Source organism: Labrus bergylta, chromosome 8 (genome assembly GCF_963930695.1).
Source record: "Labrus bergylta chromosome 8, fLabBer1.1, whole genome shotgun sequence".
Classification (NCBI taxonomy): Eukaryota; Metazoa; Chordata; class Actinopteri; order Labriformes; family Labridae; genus Labrus; species Labrus bergylta.
The window spans coordinates 21,645,287-21,662,165 of NC_089202.1; the positions used below are offsets into that span (position 1 = coordinate 21,645,287).

The 16,879-nt window shown below is 42.5% G+C and overlaps 2 protein-coding genes across 2 annotated transcripts; both read left to right on the plus strand.

Annotated features, from left to right (window-relative positions):
* The first annotated feature begins 3 nt into the window (after positions 1-3).
* brd2b (bromodomain containing 2b) lies at positions 4-12,110 on the plus strand. Its single transcript, XM_020640426.3, has 12 exons — positions 4-500; positions 4,514-4,802; positions 4,898-5,035; positions 5,640-5,781; positions 5,919-6,079; positions 6,609-7,274; positions 7,439-7,567; positions 7,694-7,939; positions 8,034-8,305; positions 8,448-8,764; positions 10,106-10,234; positions 10,339-12,110. The coding sequence occupies exons 1-12, from the start codon at positions 469-471 to the stop codon at positions 10,467-10,469; spliced, it is 2,652 nt and encodes an 883-aa protein (XP_020496082.1). The 5' UTR covers positions 4-468; the 3' UTR covers positions 10,470-12,110.
* LOC109988817 (H-2 class II histocompatibility antigen, A-U alpha chain-like) lies at positions 11,976-16,803 on the plus strand. The gene is made up of 5 exons (XM_020640386.3): positions 11,976-12,073; positions 13,159-13,787; positions 14,181-14,438; positions 15,380-15,664; positions 16,374-16,803. Exons 2-5 carry the CDS (start codon positions 13,718-13,720, stop codon positions 16,499-16,501), a joined length of 741 nt encoding a protein of 246 aa, XP_020496042.2. The 5' UTR covers positions 11,976-12,073; positions 13,159-13,717; the 3' UTR covers positions 16,502-16,803.
* The last annotated feature ends 76 nt before the right edge of the window (positions 16,804-16,879 follow it).

The following is a 16,879-nucleotide window of genomic DNA, read 5'->3' on the forward strand; positions in this document are numbered from 1 at the left end:
TTTTCAGGGCACAGGAAACAGAAAACCTTTACAACACAGAGACATTATGATACCTTTTCCTGAGAGCAGAAGGAAATAAGAGAAAAGAAGTTAAGTCGTGATTGTGTGTGTGTGATTATAATCCAGAATCCAAAGTCTTCACTGCGGGGAAGTGCGGAACCCTGCAACCATTGTGCTCCAACCGTAGACTGTAAATATTACGGCTCCAACATGTCAGAGAACAACATGTACCGAGAAGAGACTGCTGGGTGTGTGCTTACGTTTGACAGACGTGTCGTCACAGCCAATAAGAGCGCAGCAACACTCCTCCCTCTGCAGGAAATACGTCACACTGCCACGCGGTGGGTTTATATAGCGTCAAGCGGAAGCGTCAAAGCGCCATTTCACTGCGGAGTTACTGAGTGGAAGTGCAGCGTCAAGAGTGGTTGAGGAAATTGGATCGCAATAAACACACCGCCTTCAGCCCCGATGGAAGCGGCGGTCAACCTGCCCCACGACAGGTAAAGTCCGCCTTGTTGTGCTGGAAGAATCTGACTGACGTTGAATGTCTTTTTTTAAGCGTTATTTACGTTAGCGTCACTATAGCAACGCTAGCTTGTCAAGCCAGCGGTTAGCTCAAGATGTTACGGCGAGCTTTTTTTTGGAGCAGGGTTAGGTTTAATTTGCGGTCGCATCCTTTTTTTTTTTTTCTCTCTTTTGGCTGTTAGCTTCATTATTGAGCTGGCACAGAGACGCCAAATGACAGCTGCATCATCACCCCCAGCGGCTGGTTGAGCTGGCTGCTTCCCCCCCCGCCGGCTCTCTTGTCAGCCGGGGTCATTCATCGATCAGAGGCACCCTGCTAACGCTAATCCCGCCGTCTGCAGCACAACCCGGTGTGCAAACAGTCAACATATATGCCTCCAGTTTCACGTCATTTTCCAAATCAAAACTACTCCATTCAGAGATGTTAGATTTGGCGTGTCATTGCTGCTGCCTAGCAACGCCAAGCGAGTACTCCTTTTAGCTTTAGGGAACAACACGTCTGTCCGTCTGTCTGTCTGTCTGTATGCTGCTGCAAAAATGAATGGAGTCCCAGGTTTTTAAAGTTTGAGCTTTTTCCAGAGCAGCAGCGTTGGTTAAAGGATCGTGTCGTGTTTTCATTTTTTGAATGAAAAAAAAAAATCGACGTCTGTCACGCGCTTCTGTCATCGCGAGGCAGTGTTTACAAACAGTGAGGGCGGGGCGATCGAACCACGCGATCACCAGCTGCTGCTGCTGCTGCAAAGGTAGATCCAGGAGTCTTGACTTGTCCTTCTTTTGTGTCGATTTCATCTAACAAGACGCAGTTTTATTCTCTACTTAACGAGTGCTGATACTTTTAAAGCACAAGTTGAGAGTATGCAGGTTTGAAAAAAAAAAAAAAGCCTGATTAGTCACAGAGATCTTTTGAAATGACTTCAAATTGCATATTTTACCCACTACTGTGAAATAGTCCTTTTTAGGTGGGATTTGTGCTGAAATCAAAAGTTAACAATTTGACTTTAACAATGTAGGCACCTTGGGTTGCTCTTTGTCAACAAAGATACACACAGACACACTGAAATAATATAATTATTTTAAGGCTTTAGTGTTGTTTTAATGTCTATTGTGTCTATTAGTGCATACTGCGGTGTGCAACATGAAATGCTTTAACCATTTTCACGGTTCAGAGGGGGTCCCCAGCCTCTCACATTGTTATTTTGGGGGTCGAGGGATGAAAAGTTTGGGAACCCCTGCTCTAGTTGATGATGCATAATCACTATTGGATAAATTTAGCTCTCAATAACAGAACTCTGCCAATGTAATGACTTTGTAGTGTATGGGCTATAACGTAGATACTCACAACTTCAAACATAACAACAACCGGTTCATTTTTCCTTCTAAAGAACAGGAGATTGACGTTTTAAACTACTGAGGTTTCTTACATCAGCGTATACGTTTCTATCATGTTGGAGTTATATGTGGCTGCATGATTTTTGAATATCAGACATTGCGATATCTTTTCTATCTACCTGCGATGTATTGGGTCATGAAAAATAGGGATTAATCAACCCAGATAAATACAGTCTGCTTTTCATGTACAGATAATATACCTGTATGATTACTTTGTTAAATATTCATAACAAAATGAAGTGTGGGTACTAAAAAAAATATTAAAGAATACATATAATGAGCTATTACTCAGTGTTTACGTCTATCTGCTGTTCATGTTTGACACAGTGGTTGTGTTTGCAACATGTCCCTCCTAAAGCCAAAAAACCCCCACTTTTAACCGCTTAATTACCAATGAATCTGGGGGTAGCTGATGGTTGGCAGGAGCTTCATCTGATTGTATGATGAACATGTTGTTGAAGCACAGGCCAGGCTATATGGCTGGGTATTTCACACAACCCCACGATACAATATACAATACAGAGGCCTGGATACTAAACATATTGTGACATTGAGTTTGGACAATGACCATGTCCTACACAAAATTGCTAAAATATTGTAAATTATTGCTTTTTTTTTTTGTTCAGGTGTTCCAGAAATGTGAACAGCAGGGCCAATGATTAAAAGGTGCCAAGTTATCGATTCTTTTTAAAGATCAAACACATCCCAAAACTTCATAATTCAGTTAGGTTAGGACCACATCATTTGCTTTATACTCAAAAGTTCAGCTAAGTGGACCTTGAATGTATTCGATGAGAAGTTTGCATTCATTACCCAAAAGCTCTTGGTTTTCTCAATGCTAATGCGGTTTAGCCTTTGCTTGGGTTGCCTGGACTCTGACTGATGTAGTAAATCAACTGCCACAGTTTGTGTAGGGCAGGTGAGTGTGTCTGTGTGTGGGTTAGATTGAACTTCCAATTCTCGTTGATGTGCGTCTGCTTTGAGGAAAGAGAAGAGGGTTTACTGTGACATGATGGCACCATCTGACTACGTGGACTTAGGGATTCCCCAGGTCTACAACGGACACTGTCTCTGTAGTTTTGTTGAACTGCAGCAAAGACTACAGGTTCAGTACTTGTATTTTAACCTACATGTGTGTGACTTTTGAAGTAGTGGGCAGAGGAAGTGCCCCAGAACCAAGACCAACTTCGATTGCCTCAGTCCAGGGCATTAACGGGAGCGCAGGAAAATTCATCATTCTGTTAATTTAGAAAAAAAACTAAACTAAACAAGCCAAATTCATGTCCAAAAATTGCTGTGCAGACATTTGAACCAAGTGTGTCTTTGCTTGATAAGCCACTATTGAGTATTTTACATATTTATGTATTGCACACTGAAGGGACAAAAACTGTCAGCCATGGTTTTTGTGTTGGCATGCTTTTGCTTGTTCTGAATGAATATCTATAAAGCGTGGGAAAGGAGGAGGAAATGTACAGATAAATGTCTTAGACTATTATTTGATGTATTGGTTTATGAACTGGATCATATGTAAACTGGTTGGATCATGGGATGAACTCAGATGATGTTGTTTTATTTGTTTTGTTTATATTGATGAATTGCGCCATGTGTTGTGTGTCGGCTGTGTTGTGATTGGTTATCTTACATCTTGGAGTGTTATTAATATTTGGGGGATGGTTCATGTCAGTGGTGCTGTTGTGATGTTGGCCAAATGACATGCTGGAACATTTGATTTACACTCTTCTGTGTAAATCAAGCCTATTTGTCCAAAGAATTCCATGTGGGATGGGTCTCGTAAAATGACCTGACACGGAAATAATTCATTGGTTCGGCAGTTTGCTGTGCAACAAAGAGTGTTGCTCTGTTGTGCATCCTTGCAACTAACAAAAAATGGAAAATGATGTCATTTTTGTAAACACTTTTTAAAAATATATTCTACATCTTCTCACAGAGCAGGGTGAATGTTTGCTTTGAGGGCAGAGGAGCATTCGCTCACTGTCAAATACACGAGTTAATTGATGTATTTTTCCCTGATTCATGAAATATTTATGAGCCAAAGCTGCTGCAGTGGTGTTTTATATTTTTGTAGGATGTACTACGATAATATATTCTACATATTTTTTTGGTTTTATCAACCAGTCTCAGTGTAGTGAATGTGTTTTTGGAGATGGGGAGGACCCATGCAATGGTGGTTCCCAGGACTGTGCTAAAAGTAGCAGCCTATTGATACAGGCCTAGTTCCCTTGATGACTGTTTTTTAGGGCAGGGGCTTGGTTTACTGGGCAGTGGATTTGTGAATGAGCCATGCTAAAGCTGCTCTTTTTGATTTTGGGGGATTAATCATGATTCATGTGATAATTGTGAGTTGATAAATTGTGCAATTGATGACTGTATCAATAATTGTGGCAAAGGTAAAACTGCACATTTATCTCAAAGGTTGCTTCCTTTCCTAGCATCTCTCCCTGCATGGATCTCATAAGTCTTTGTATTCCCAAACAAAAATTGCTTCACTGCTCTCTCTGATTACAGATGAATAAAAACCAAAGTGAGCTATTATTTTTTTATCTCTTTCCCCTCTTACTCTCTGTCTCCTCTCCCGCAGCTCTCTGATCGGGTTGTCCTGTAGCGGGATGGACCAACACACCAGTTCGAGCAAACGCATTCGAAAGCCCTCCCTCTTGTACGAGGACTTCGAGAGCCCGTCTCTGCCACACACGTTGCCCCAGGGGCCTCCTATCCCGCCACAGCCCCCTGTGAAGGATCCCAGCCGGCCGGGCCGAATGACCAACCAGCTTCAGTTTCTTCAGAGAACCCTGATGAAGTGTCTGTGGAGGCATAACTTTGCCTGGCCTTTCCACGAGCCGGTGGATGCTTACAGGCTTAATCTGCCGGTGGGTTTAAGAGGTGGAGCTGCTCATTCTCTTTAAAACATGTCAACAACATGTTTATAATGATTATCATGCCTCCGTCGGCCTTTTTTTTTCAGGATTACCATAAAATAATCAAACAACCCATGGACATGGGCACCATCAAAAAGCGTTTGGAGAACAACTTCTACCGCAGTGCCAGCGAGTGCATACAGGACTTCAACACAATGTTCACCAACTGCTACATCTACAACAAGGTAGGTTGAAAAGTAAAATGGACTTTTTCCCAAGGTGTTTTTTTTTTTTGCTCTTTAAATTTCACTTTGACTCCTTACTTCATATTGTGGCCTCCTTTTTCTGATTACATTTAATATCAGATGGACCCTCTTCACAGCTAGTGTAATGTTTTAACTTGTCTTAACAAAACGTTCTAGTGTTTATTGACGATTCGTTCCCAGCCCGGGTCGAGATCCAAGTATTTTCTTTATATAATGAGAAAGTGAAATTCACAACTTTTTTAATTTCCCATGAGAAAATGTTCATCGAACACTTTGCTAACAGAAACGAGGATACTCTGCAGTACTGTGTAATAACAGAACATGTGCTGACTTGCATAGTCTATACACGTGCTGCAGCAAAAGTTATGAGGCAAGAGGGAAAATGAAAGTGTCAAAGGTCAACAACAAGGTGGCAGTCTTTTTGATTCTGCCTGACTATCCTTGTTTGACACCAAACATTATTTTCGGTTCCATCCAATCATTGCCATTTTACTTTTGCTTTCCATTTCATTTATTTATTTTTACAGTTGTGACTTCTTTGCATTCTGCTTATTATGTGTTTATATTTTTTCCCCCTGCCTAGCCGACAGACGACATTGTTCTGATGGCCCAGTCCTTGGAGAAGATCTTTCTCCAGAAGGTGGCTCAGATGCCCCAGGACGAAATTGAGCTGCCTCCTCCGGCTCCTCGGAGCAAGAACAGTAAAGGAAGGGGTCGCAAATCTTGTGAGTTCCTCGACAACTTGTTGTCTTGATCACACAGTCATTTAAGTAATAATCTTGAATTTAGACATGACTCTTTAAGCCTGTATATTTCGGTTGCTAAATTCTGTCTCTCAATTTAAATAAACTTTACGTCTCAGCATCGAGGGCTCAGCAGGTGCCAGCAGTCTCCCAGTCAGCCTACTCTCCTTCTTCCTCGGACACTGAGTCGATGCTCGCAGACTCTCCCCAGACTGTCCTGACGAAAACCCGGCCTCCAGCCAACATCATGGGCCTTCACCCTACACAGCCAACAACCAAGGTGAATGCAGAGAAACATCATACTGATTATAACAACCAAAACAATAATGTAAAAAATATCTGTCAAACAAGATTAGTAATTTTCTATTTAGCATATTTATTAATTGATACTGTCTTCAAAATGTCAAATATCTGGTGTTTGGGTCTGGTGTAAAGGTGTCTTTAAAAGAGCGGCTGCAGCCACATGTCCAACGTGTCCTTGGGAAGACACTGAACCCCAAGTTGCTTCTGCTGCTTCTTCAGTGGCGTATGGATGGGATTTGTTACTTCTGATGGACACACAGCAGCCTCTGCCATCAGTGTGTGAATGTGTAGGTGTGACCTGTGGTGTAAAAGAGCTTTTGAGTAGTCAGAAGACTAGAGAAGCTTTATTCAAGTCCACTGACGATTTATCAAAAGGGATACAGATTTGAGGAAAATAAAAATTGCAAATGGTTTAGCCTAGTCAGCATTTTTGATGTTTTCTTACAAGAATTGAAATTAAGCAACGACGTTTTGAGCATAGAAACTTACAACCTGTTCATTTACAGAAAAAAGGTGTGAAACGTAAGGCTGACACCACCACCCCCTCCACTATGGGCCTGACTGTGGGCATGTCGGGGCCAACACACATGGTGGGCTTGGGGAAAGGAGGCCATGGCGGCCACGCCGGCCATGGGGGCCACGCTGGCCATGGAGGCCACGGTGCCCATGGAGGCCACGGCGCCCATGGAGGCCACGGCGCCCATGGTGGCCATGCCGGCCATGCCGGCCACGGCACCCATGCCGGCCACGGCACCCACGGAGGCCACAGCGGGCATGGAGGCCACGGAGGCCAAGTCCATGACACCTCCATGCACACCATCTCCATGGGGGGCATGGGTTTGGACACCCCGCCTGGGATGGGGATGGTCAGGAGCACTGGAGGTCCTGTCCTGCTCCAGCCTATGATGGCAGGAGGTGGTCGCAGAGTGGGCAGTGGACGCCCCATTAAACCCCCCAAAAAGGACTTGCCCGACTCTGTACAGCCTGTGCCCTCGAGGAAAGGCAAACTGAGCCCTCAGCTGAGGTACTGCAGCGTGCTGCTGAAAGAAATGTTGTCAAAGAAACACGCTGCGTACGCCTGGCCTTTCTACACCCCCGTGGACGCAACTGCACTGGCGCTGCACGACTATCATGACATCATTAAATGTCCCATGGACCTCAGCACTATCAAGGTGACCTCCCAAATACTCACATAGCTCCTAATGTGTTACTCATAACAACGTATAGTATAGTTTCTTAAAGATAGAATACGCTTAAATAGAAATATCCCTTTTGAAATTAGAAAAAATAATTCCTGGTTTAGCCTCTTACTTTGTGCTTTCCCAACTTTTTCCAGAGGAAGATGGACTGTCGTGAATACAGAGAAGCACAGCAGTTTGCCAGTGATGTCAGACTCATGTTCTCCAACTGCTACAAGTACAACCCACCTGACCATGATGTTGTGGGCATGGCTCGCAAGCTGCAGGTGAGCCTAGCTCTCCGATTCATTGTCTACTCATCAGACTTTAAAAAAAAAAAAAAAAAAAAAAGGAACAGCAGAAAGTTAGGGATCTCTCATTCTCTCTTTTTTTTTTTTTTTTTACTGCCACAGGATGTGTTTGAGTTCCGTTTTGCAAAGATGCCAGACGAACCTCATTTGGATCGCACAGCCATGTCTATGAGCGGCCATCCATCCTCCTCGTCCTCCTCTTCCTCCTCCTCCTCGTCCTCTTCTTCCTCCACTTCAGCGAGTGAGCCCAGCAGTGAGAGCGAAGAGAGCGAGAGCAGCCCCAACTCAGACAGCGAGGAGGAGCGGGCACACCGTTTGGCTGAGTTACAGGACCAGGTGTGCACACAGGTAAGATCTCCAGTTGTCTCTATTGTAGAAACTTTACTTCACTGGAAAACAGTTTTTCCCAGTATTCACCGTTTTAAATGTAATTTTCTAACAGCTCAGAGCCGTGCACGAGCAGCTGGCTGCCCTCTCCCAAGGCCCCATCGTCAAGCCCAAGAAGAAGAAAGAGAAGAAGGAGAAGAAGGAGAAAGAGAAGGAGAAGGAGAAGAAGAAAAAGAAGAAACTGGAGAAGCGAAATCGAGGGGTCAGGAGCCGAGCTGGATCAGAGGAATGGAAAATGCCCGGCAAAATCCTGAAAAGCAAATCAGCCAGAGCAGGAGGCTCCCAGCCCAAGAAAAACCAAGGGAAGAAGAGCAACAAGAACAGCAAGTTAGTAGAATTATTACCTACCTCTCATCTTTATAACTATGTGGAGACATTTACACTGTTAATTATTACTAATTTATCATTTATAATATCAAGCAGCTGATAATGAGCTTTTGTCCTTACTTTATCACCCTGGTTTCTGCAGGACAACAAAGAAGCCGTTCTACCCTCCACTGACTCCTACCATGCTGCCGCACTATGACTCGGAGGAAGAGGAAGAGATCGTGCCCATGTCATACGATGAGAAGCGCCAGCTGAGCCTCGACATTAACAAGCTCCCGGGGGAGAAGCTGGGTCGCGTGGTGCACATCATTCAGTCCAGGGAGCCTTCACTGAGAGACACCAACCCCGAGGAGATAGAGATTGACTTTGAAACACTCAAGCCATCCACGCTGAAAGAGCTGGAGCGCTACGTCATGACGTGTCTGAGGAAGAAGCCCCGCAAGCCGTACACTGAACAAGGCAAGTGAAACTACAAATCGTTGCAACGATGTAATTAATGATGTCCCCTAAGTAGAGCTGCACTTGTTGACATGTTAATATTTCTGATATTTTACAAGGACAGGCAGGGTTGGTAATTTTCTCCAGAAACACTTATTAATATTTTTTCACTTTTAGCTGCATAACTCTTTACACAGAGCCGATGTGCCACTCTTAAGATCTGAAATCAATTTTTCTAACCAAACATTATTTGAAGGATGTGGTTGTTGTCCCCCACCCAATCCACCCGCTTGCGGTGAATAAATGAGGGTGGGCTGGCTGAATAAATGATTGGAAACGTCTGAGTGAAAATTTGGACTGCAGCTCACTCGTTTTCCCGAGTTTTGTGCATATGTGAACAGGGTTACATGAACCATCATCGTCTGCTTTACTGTGAAATACTGAAGGATTTACCTGAGTTTGTAAAATCTGTTGCCTGTAGTGGTTTTGCATGCTGGGTCACTCACTAGTGCTGCATTGGTGTTGAATAAGTAACTGTAACTTGAGAGGCTTGAAGTCAAATGAGAAGGATTGCATTAGTCATCACTTTGTAATGCATCTTACTGCCAGAAGGGGGAGACAAAAGGCAATTTCTAAATGTGGCCCCCAATGTGAGCTGTGAGCCCACTGATGCTTTTTTTACACAACTGAAGTTCCTAACAGATAAAGGAATTGAATATAGAGTAGCTGTAAAGAGGAAGTTGTGCGACGCAAACAGTTATTAAAGAAGTTATTACTAAAGAAGTCAAGCAGACTGTTGACAACACAAACGGGACACCAAACATTAAAAACATTCAACATGCTTTTTTTCTATTTGTTCAGCAATGGAACAGTTCCCTTATTTAGATTTCCCCCCCCGACTGAGTTTACAAAATAAAAATCCACATAAGTTTTGCAGCAGGTTGACGGGCATGTTGTTTCTGAGCCCGAGGTGCTGCACCCACTTCTTTAATTAATCCCTCCCCTCCATGTGTTGCAGTGATTGAAGGGCTGGTTTTCCTCCTGAGTAATTATAGCAGCATAAGCTTCTTAAGGTTGAGAGAGTCATGTTGAAAGTTCATTATTACAGAATGCTTGGTGCGTGAAGCGTCTAATCAATAACATGTCAGGGAAGTTTGTGTACAGTGCTTTTTTCCTAGGTTGTATGTAGCCTGAACCAAAAGAGCCACACTTAACTTACTAACACTGACTCCATTATATTCCTGGGGAGAAACCCCTGATGTTGGAACACTTCACTCCAAAAAACAGTTAATAAAAACTGCAGCTCATTAACACCCTAACAGGATAGAACTCTGTAACAAATTCACCTTTTCATGCACACAGCCGGAAAGAAGGGCAGCATCGGAAAGTCAAAAGAGGAGCTGACTCTGGAGAAGAGGAGAGAGCTGGAGAGGAGGCTTCAAGATGTCAGCGGTCAACTCAATTCTGTCAAGAAACCTGCGAAACCTAAAGGTATTTTAAACACCTTCAGTTTGAAGTGTATATATATGTTCCTATCTTTCTTTTAATTAATTGTTCTGTATCCGGCTTAACTCGACCTTTCGTCCTCCCTGCAGCGGAGAAGCCGAGTGTTGCAGAGACTAACACGCAGCCCACGCGCCTCAGTGGCAGCAGCTCCAGCTCGGACTCGTCCTCCTCCTCCTCGTCATCCTCGTCCTCGGACACCAGTGACTCAGATTCAGGTTGAAGTGTTCACGGTGGCTTTGAGAGAAAAAAAAACAACACATTTATAACTCAGGGACTTGGGCTGGCCCAGGACACGGCAAACCCCTGAAGCAGCAGTGGGCTGAGAAATAAAAAACCACGGTGAATAATCGCTCGAAGAGGACTCGTTAACATTTTGTGAATGTGGGACTAAGGGACGGAAACGTCTCCGTGGATCATCCTAGAACCTAAACACTAAATGCCTTGGTTTCCCCAGTTCTCCCCTTTGTAAATACTTGTAAAAAATTATTGTTTCTTTTATAAAGAAGAATTTTATGGTGATCCCCCAAAGAGGGAAGAGAAGAAATAAAAAGGATGTGGAAAGACGGGCCTTGTTCCAGATCTGCTTTGGCTGGCCTTACCGCTGCGTGCTGAGAGGATGTAAGAGTTTATTTATTTGTTTGTTTTTTCTTCAGCTACATATCCTCTGACATTACTGGAATTTGAACCAGCAACCTTTAGGTCACAAGCCTTGCTTTTTTTTATAACATTTGGCCTTTCGCCATGCTTAATTTGAGATCATCCCCGTGGTCTCCGCCTTAATCTCACCCCGAAACAACAATCTGTACAGTTAACCTGGAAAAACACAAAAAGAGAAGAATCAATGAGCTCTCAAATTCCTTCTGATAATCAGAGTCACAATTTTCTGAGCTCTGCTAGTTTCTGGTCAACATTCAAAGTTCAGTTTCTTTCCTGGATTATTTATCTTGTTATGTTTACAATCATTGTTCATGCACCTTAAACATTAGGCTTTACGCTGCAGTCTGTTTAACAGACCTTTCTCAGAGTTACACTAGTTCAGTATAGAAAGAGCTTAATGCTTTCATCTTTAACTTTGCCATCAAAAAACACTCATTTATTGTTTTCTTGCCTCTTGCCTGTGTTATTTCACTTTAATCCCACAAACCATTTAAAGACAGACCAATCTACAAAAAAAAAAGACTCCTACTGAAGTTCTGTGTTCAGTATTTTAAAAAGCGTCCTGTCTGTTCAGCTTTGACTCTCTTCATGTTTCTCTGCATTAAAAAAAGCGGTGCACCTCGAGCACACACGACTGAATGTTAACCCGTTGAAGTGATGGTTTTCTAAGTTGCACAACAACCCCAAACATGTCAAATATTGACTTTCTATCTTTTAAAGACATCTGTAGCACTTCAAAAGCAAGCGGAGGTTTCTAAAAGAAATCTGGCGGCTTCTCGGCACTTCCCAGAAACAGTGTTGCTGAAGTAACACTTAAAGTTTCCCGTAAAGAGACGACAAAGTCCTCACAGTGGATTTAAGTCGAAGCTGTTGTTGAATGTTCAGTGAAAGAATATATGCTTGTACATACTTAAACTGTATTTGACCTTGCACAGACTATTGTATTCCTGCTGTTCAGTCTTTATATATATATATAATTTTTTTTTTTGAGTTACCCTGTTACCTCTTTCCCCCTCTCTTTTTTTTTTCCCTTCTTCTCAGTTTCTAACCCGGTTCTTTCTCATTCCAGTTTACAGTCTTAGTTGTTTCCTGAAGAGTGTTCACATGAGCATCGCTGGTTAAGCAGGATGTCTTTGCCTCTCTGGAGCAAACCTTTCCATTTGACAAGTGTGTTCATTAAAATATTCTCTTCTGTTGAAAACGGTCTGAGTTCTGTGTGGGGTCTGTTGGAGTCACATGTTTAAAGTTTTTATTTTGAATCTTTGGATGACGGAGTCTGCTGAAGTGGCCAGCAGTTTGACACAGATGAGATCAAATCTACAAATCACTGATGAGAAAAATATTGAACATTTTGTAAATCCAGTTTAAGAAGGAGGACTTGCTGCTTTTTATCTGTAATATTAACGTTTCTTCACTTTTTTTTTTAACCCTCAAGGTTTTTACACACTGTCGATTATTTTCATCTGAAGTTGTAGCACTAAAGTCTTCAAACTGCTTGTTTTGTCTGACTTGAGGTCTTCAGCCAAAGTCTGAAGGCTTTAGTGCTCGTTGTAGTATCATAGTACTCCAGATAGCTCTTGGTCTCGAGACCACTTTTTGAAGGTCTCGTCTTGGAATCGCAGGAATTTTGACTGTCTTGTTTCGATCTCAGACTCCCAAGATTTTAAATCAAGACCACCACTGATTGGCTATTTTTCCACGTCATTACTTTGATCAGAAGGAAAACTCCTCTTTCTAAAAGAACAAATCACTTCAATTTATTTGTAGTTTGACCGCAGTTCATCCTTGGTGTAATGGTCCAAGTGAGTGACACACCCCCTGCACTCAAGATGATTTTTTTCAGTGATATTTATGGTCTAGTTCTTGACTTGGTCTCAAACCCTAGCTGGTTGTGATTAAAATTTCACCGACAAAACACCTGCTTCATAGAGAAGTGTTATGCTGCCCCGTCTTTCCCCCCCTGAGATTAAAAAAAAGTATTTCTGATTCTGAATGATATTGCATTATTATAGAGTCTTAATACAACAGAGCAGTGATCCTCAACTGGTCTCAGCACCCACCACTAACTCTTTTAAGAAAAATCACAACCCAAGTTTCTGATATTTGTACATCTACTCAGATATATTTAATAAAACATTTATAGTTCGGACCTCAGACCTCAGTACAAAACATGACAGAGCAAAGAAACAGAACCAAACAAACATGTTTTAAAAAGTGCTTCAGACACTTTTTGACATTTTTTTTCCCCCCAGGCACTCGATCGGGAACCACTGAAAATGGCTCTGCGGCCCACTTTTGAGCCTCGACCCTCCAGTTGAGAACCACTGCAGTAGAGGACAAGAGCAGATTTATCTGAGAAAGAACTCGCCTGCTTTAGAAAATACATTGTAAATGGCAATATTATGATAAAGGATGTAAAACAATATTAAGAAATGTGAATTTGGTATTTTAAGTAACGCTTACAAACTTGAAAAAAATGAGCACTTTACAAAACAAAGCGTGCTTCATTAACAGAGAGGGGAAATTAAATGAAGCCCCAGAATGATCCATGACATGATGGAGGGTAACATTTAACAATGACTTGTTATGAAAATGTCAACCTCGCTGTAATGATGTGATTATGATTTCCCTCCACTAGGTGACAGCAGGTGTTCATGTTAAGATGACATCAGTGGTTTTTCAGGCTGTTAGTAAACATTGTTGACACTTGAGTGACAGGCTCTGATTGTTTCGTGTTACTGTAAGAGGAAGTTTTCAAACACATATGATCCACTGCTGTCATTGTTTGGAATCTGCTCAGCTTGGAGGTAAATGAAATGTAACATGGCAGTGAAGTTGTTCCCGGTGCTGCTGGTGATTTGTCTTTCAAAATGCGGTCACGGTAAGATTTTCAAAATAGTCCTTGGTTTATGATGTGTTTGAAAATAGACGGGCATGTACGACAAAGAAGGAGAAAAGTAAAGCAAGGAGACAGTATGATGTTTTTGATCTGTTAGGCTATGTGTTGAAACATTTTTAAACACACTTTTCTCTCCTTTTGCATTATAAAAAAAAACCAAACACCTTTACTTTAATTTTCACGCTGTTTTAAAGGGTAAGTGGTAAGAGATTGGTTACCTGCCCGTGTGGCTGATGAACCTCAAATCAGCCAAAATGTTTGCAGCAGCTCGAGTGATGCCTGATGTTTTTATTCTCCACAGATTGTAGACCCTGGAATGACACAGCACGCCACGTCCTCTTAAATGTTTTGTTAATCTTTTAAATCAAATTACAGGTAAACACCTGCTTCGCTTTTTGACCTTCTGTCAGAAGAACGTCACGGGTGACGGCCAGAATGATATTGAGTTCGACGGCGATCAGCTCCTCCACACCGACACGTTCACCCATCAGCCGGTCCAGCGGCTGCCAGAGTTCGGGGATGAGTGGATCCCTGATGCTGGACTGGCCCCGGACTCATGGGTAAACCTGGGTACCTGCTATTACAACATCCCACGAGCCATAGCAGGAGCTAAAAGTCCTGCAGAGAACATAGGTAAGGTAACACATTTACGATACTCATAGAGCGCTCTTTAGTTAGTGGAGCTTCTTAGATCTTTTAGTTGAATAAAAAAAAAAACGCCAAAACAAAAGTGATTACTTTTTTTTTTTTCAATGCCTTTATTATAATTTATTTTAGAGATAGGATGGTGGGTAGAGTCATGGGAGAAGACATGCGGGAAACAAGCCACGGGTTGGATTCAAACCTAGGCCGCCCGCTCTTTAGGACTTCAGCCTCTGTACATGTAGCAAGCGCACTAACCACTAGCCCACCTTTGTTATTACTGAAAAAAAAAAAAAAAGTAATAATAATAAATAGAATATTTTTAGCAAAATGACATTAACATAATTGGCTCTCCCTGAAGCATTTGTGCTCCTTGTGGCTCGCGGCTCTAGTTCTTGTGAGTTCTCAAAGTGCTTGTACACCTCAGGTGACATCTTCACGTTCACACACTGATGGCAGAGGCTGCTATGGAAAGTGTCCTTTACCGAAGAGCAAAGTAATGGAAACCTCTTTTGTGTAGAGGGAGGAACAGGTGCAGGGACGATCCCTGTGAGGTGTAATAAACCTCTGTGTGTGTGTGTGTGTGGGTGTGTTTATGTGTGGGTGTGTTCATGTGTGTGTCGTCAGAGCAGGTAACAATGTCTGTCATTGTTTAATGGTTTAAGGAACCGGGGTGAAGATAGAAGCCACCGCTGAAATCTGACCATGGACTCTTTATCTCCGTGGGCATGAAGTGTTAGTCAGTGTAACTTTAGACTTCCACAATACAATGAAACAATGTGTTAAATGTCATGTAAGCCTGTGCCTGTTGTTTTAGGGAGAAATGTCAAAAACACATATTAATGTATTGTGCAATCAACACATACATTTGGCCATGTGTTGTCGTCTTAATTTATCTTTCTCTGTCCAACATTTGGTTCATCTTTCTGCAGCCAGTCCCACCTCTATGATCCACCCGAAACAAGAGATCGAAATCGGGGTCCCTAACACGCTCATCTGCTTCGTCAAAGACTTCCATCCGCCTACAGTTACAATCATCTGGACCAGGAACGAGGAGCCGGTGGACCAGATGGTCGTCAGCCAGACTCAGTACTACTCCAACCAGGACTTCAGCTTCAACACCGCTTCCTACCTGGAGTTCACTCCGCAGGTGAACGACATCTACTCCTGCAGCGTGGGGCACATCAGCCTGCAGAAGCCTCTCACCAAGTTCTGGGGTAGGTCGGACGTAATATGGTGAGTTGGTGGGTTTAAAATAAGCAGGAAGGATTATTCGGTGACTTCATTCAGAGAAACTGAAGAGCAAAGAGGAGACGATTTTGCATTTATCAGATCATTTAAAAAGGACGAGGGATGAACTTTATCAAAATGTATCAGATGGCAAATAAATACTTTTTACGTAAATTCAAGGAGAGAATTAGTTCCCACTGTTTGCGTTTAGTAAGCTGAGCATTAAAAGATGCTGAACTCATGCTGCAACCTCCGGTCTTGAAAAATGAATCCAATGCGGAAGTGCAAAATCCTGCAGTACGTCAAGTGTCCACTTGGAGGCTGCATGGCTCCAGAAACACCGGAAGTCACATACACACAACAGGCAAAAAAGTCATTTTGTCGGCATAAATTAAAATGTTTACATGTCTGTACAAAAAACAGGTGGCTGACGTCACTCAGACTTCGTCCATTAATATTTACTGTGTATGGTTGAACTGCATCGATAGGGGACAATTCCATCGGTCACATCATCTGAATATTAGACATTCAGACCTAACTGTGCGGCTAGCATGGTTGATATGATGTGCAGGCTTTTCTTATAATAGTTCATGTTACTGGTACTAAATGTTGTCTTCAGGTAGATTACGGTGAAAGCTTTATTCCTGTCATTAAAGCTCATGCTCTGTGTGTTTGTGTGTTCTTCCCCCCTCACAGAGGTTAAAGACACAGACCAGCAGCTTGTGGAGACAGCGCTGTGTGTTTGTGGTGTGATCCTGGGGCTGATTGGAGTTGTCACAGGACTCTGGTTCATCGTGAAAGCTAACAAGTCCTGCCAGGCGTAACACACATCGAGACAAACACCTGAATCTCTCGGTGTCAGATCTGTGATCATCCTTCCATCCTTTTTCTCCCTTTGTGTTTTTCCTCTGGGAGTGAGCTGGGCAGAGGTTTTGTTTTTGTCCCCATCGTGGTGCTATATTTTACACCTTCATGGGTGTATGCTATCTACTGTATGTCTGTTTCTTTTTACCTTTACAACAGCACTAAAACATAATCCTGAGATTCACAAACAGCAGTAAGGTAAAGGTGCTTGTGTCTGTATTGTACATTTTAGCTTGCATATGATAAAGCTCATTAAACTTCAGATGGAAACAGCTGGTATTTTTCTATATCAAATAAAAAAAATGGCCAACACACCCTCCAAAAAATGTTTAATGCTT